Source organism: Notolepis coatsorum (genome assembly GCF_963971535.1).
Source record: "Notolepis coatsorum genome assembly, chromosome: 9".
In the NCBI taxonomy this organism is placed as follows: Eukaryota; Metazoa; Chordata; class Actinopteri; order Aulopiformes; family Paralepididae; genus Notolepis; species Notolepis coatsorum.
In genome coordinates, this window is record NC_140173.1 from 11,116,635 (window position 1) to 11,119,753 (window position 3,119).

A 3,119-nucleotide genomic window follows, 5' to 3' on the forward strand; every position below is an offset into this window, starting at 1 on the left:
CTTCCCCCTGAGAAAGTTAGTTAGCCCTGGGCTACTAGATAAGATATAGGCTAACCCTTCCCCCTGAGAAAGTTAGTTAGCCCTGGCTACTAGATAAAATAGAGGCTAACCCTTCCCCTGAGAAAGTTAGTTAGCCCTGGGCTACTAGATAAGATATAGGCTAACCCTTCCCCCTGAGAAAGTTAGTTAGCCCTGGGCTACTAGATAAGATATAGGCTAACCCTTCCCCCTGAGAAAGTTAGTTAGCTCTGGGCTAATAGATAAAATAGAGGCTAACCCTTCCCCTGAGAAAGTTAGTTAGCTCTGGGCTACTAGATAAGATAGAGGCTAACCCTTCCCCCTGAGAAAGTTAGTTAGCTCTGGGCTACTAGGTTAGATAGAGGTTAACCCTTCCCCCTGAGAAAGTTAGTTAGCTCTGGGCTACTAGGTTAGATAGAGGTTAACCCTACCCTTGCTGGTTCCCGGTTGTAGGCCTATATACTCTGCTTTGCTCGCTTCATATCACAGCCGAGGCAAATTAACATAGACTGAAATTAACTCCAGATCTCCCAGGCAACCGTATGTCATGTGATTTTATTTTACTTACTCAGAAGCATTTTATATTACCTATTATAATCCGGGCCACTTATTTGTCGAACACCTTTTGGAGTTACAAGGTTTTTGTTCCTCCTTCTCTTTCTATATTATTACTATGGTGGAGAGTTTTACTCAGACCTTTCACCTTACCACATGGCAACAGAGGAGAAACACACTTAATCGCATCACGTTCGCTGCGATTAGAAAGCCATTCATTCCTAGAAAGAAAAAGAACGAGGTGACAAATAACTTATACGTGAAGAGATTACAGGCGCAGTGGTAATGTGCATTACATTTGCAACTGAAACGGACTCAGTCAGGCGTGTTGAGTAGTTGTGCAGGTCGGCCTTGGTGGCTTCCAGGAGTGATGATGAGGAGCCTAGTGCTCCGTTGTAATAAAAATTCAAATTGTGTCTTAGAGGAAATTAAACAGGCCAGAATATCCTTCCCATCAGGATTTTCTCTGGTGTCTTCGAGATAATTTATGGTAATGGAGTCATAGTCTAGACCTCAAAATGTCCCTGAAGTCGAATACAGAGGACAAATGTTGGATAATATAGCACAGCTGACTAATATTCTGACATATATAGATACTGATTGCTTCATATCTTTTTGTACAAAATTCTTCATATGTAAATATGACTGAGCTTTTTATACAAGGACTAACACTAGACAACAGGTAAATATGACTGAGCTGTTGATAACACGACTAACACTAGACAACATGTAAATATGACTGAGCTTTTTATACAAGGACTAACACTAGACAACATGTAAATATGACTCAGCTTTTTATACAAGGACTAACACTAGACAACAGGTAAATATGACTGAGCTGTTGATAACACGACTAACACTAGACAACATGTAAATATGACTGAGCTTTTTATACAAGGACTAACACTAGACAACAGGTAAATATGACTGAGCTGTTGATAACACGACTAACACTAGACAACATGTAAATATGACTGAGCTTTTTATACAAGGACTAACACTAGACAACAGGTAAATATGACTGAGCTGTTGATAACCCGACTAACACTAGACAACATGTAAATATGACTGAGCTTTTGATATAAGGACTAACACTAGAATGTTTTTAATGAAATTTGCTGTATTCCGTGGCTGTAAAAGGTTTGTTTACTTTTGTCACATTTGTAAACATTGGAATAAATAATATATTCAGCTTAATGATGGATTAAGAAAGTTTGAAATAACTCGTTTTCCATCGACAGATCAAACTCTTCTAGAATGTATAGCAATATATCTAATATATCAATATGTACCACTGATAAGGTAAAAAAGAAAATCAACAGATTGGGCCTTTAACCAAGAGTTATGCAATATCTCGTGCTTGTCCCTATGACTCATTAATTTAGCGTTAGCAGTGACGTATGTGGTGATTATAAGTGAACCAAACCATCCATTCTGTTTCTCAGGCCAGTGAACCATCTAATTATCACATGAAGATGAAAGAAAGAAAAAGAAGAAAAAAAACATCAATTATCCATTGAGTTCTTCACTCCATATTTATATTATCAAAGTAATAATCTCACATTTTCATATAAATAAATGTCTATTTTGCCACTCTCTTATATCGCCAACTAATATAACACAATAGTGATTCTGCCTGTACCCAAACCATGAATGTTTTTACATTTGCTGTTCTAAACACTGGTGTCTGGTCCCGGGGAAATCATCTGTCACACAGGAAGTGATGTGTTTTTATGTCACCAACAGCAACGGCGGTTTGTTTGGAATGAATAGAGATTAACTCAGTAGTTAGCATGAATGTTCATGATGGAAAGCAAGTCAATACAGTGCAAAACTACATCAGCGATGCCGATGACCACTTATTACCAATAGATAAAATAAAATAAATGAGGATCTGCCACTTTAAATATATGTCTGTGATACTCTCCTATGTCCTATATAACAACGTGTTCCAAACGGTATTTTGTCTTCGACAGTAGGTCCATGGATATGTGTTTGTGTTATTAAATATATATGTACACTATATGTCTTTTTAATTGTCCTTTGTTCTATAGGACCCTGAGTTGGGTCCATGCTTAACAGTCCAGGGTGTGTTCAGTCACAGCGACTACAGTTCCTCTCTCCCCTCTCCAGCGCAGATACATGCTGCCCTCTGGCTGTTCAGGTAGGGACTGCAGCCCAGCGTCCCCACTGTGGTGTATAACGTGTCTGCCAGGGTCTCGCAGGCTGAGAGAGAGAGAGAGAGAGAGGGGGGGGGGGGGGGGAGAGAGAGAGAGAGAGAGAGAGAGAGAGAGAGAGAGAGAGAGAGAGAGAGAGAGAGAGAGAGAGAGAGAGAGAGAGAGAGAGAGAGAGAGAGAGAGAGAGAGAGAGAGGGGGGGGGGGAGAGAGAGAGAGAGAGAGAGAGAGAGAGAGAGAGAGAGAGAGAGAGAGAGAGAGAGAGAGAGAGGAGAGAGAGAGAGAGAGAGAGAGAGAGAGGAGAGGGGGGGGGAGAGAGAGAGAGAGAGAGAGAGAGAGAGAGAGAGAGAGGGGGGGGGGAGAGAGAGAGA

At 40.7% G+C, this 3,119-nt stretch overlaps 1 protein-coding gene across 1 annotated transcript in view; it reads right to left on the minus strand.

The window, feature by feature from the left end:
- Window positions 1-2,680: 2,680 nt before the first annotated feature.
- pla2g12b (phospholipase A2, group XIIB) overlaps window positions 2,681-3,119 on the minus strand; it is a gene marked incomplete at both ends in the record, with an annotated part of 24,633 nt that continues 24,194 nt past the window's right edge. Inside the window, one exon of the mRNA XM_084321253.1 lies at window positions 2,681-2,799. Coding sequence (XP_084177379.1) covers window positions 2,681-2,799 — 119 coding nt within the window. The remainder of the gene's footprint in view (window positions 2,800-3,119) is intronic.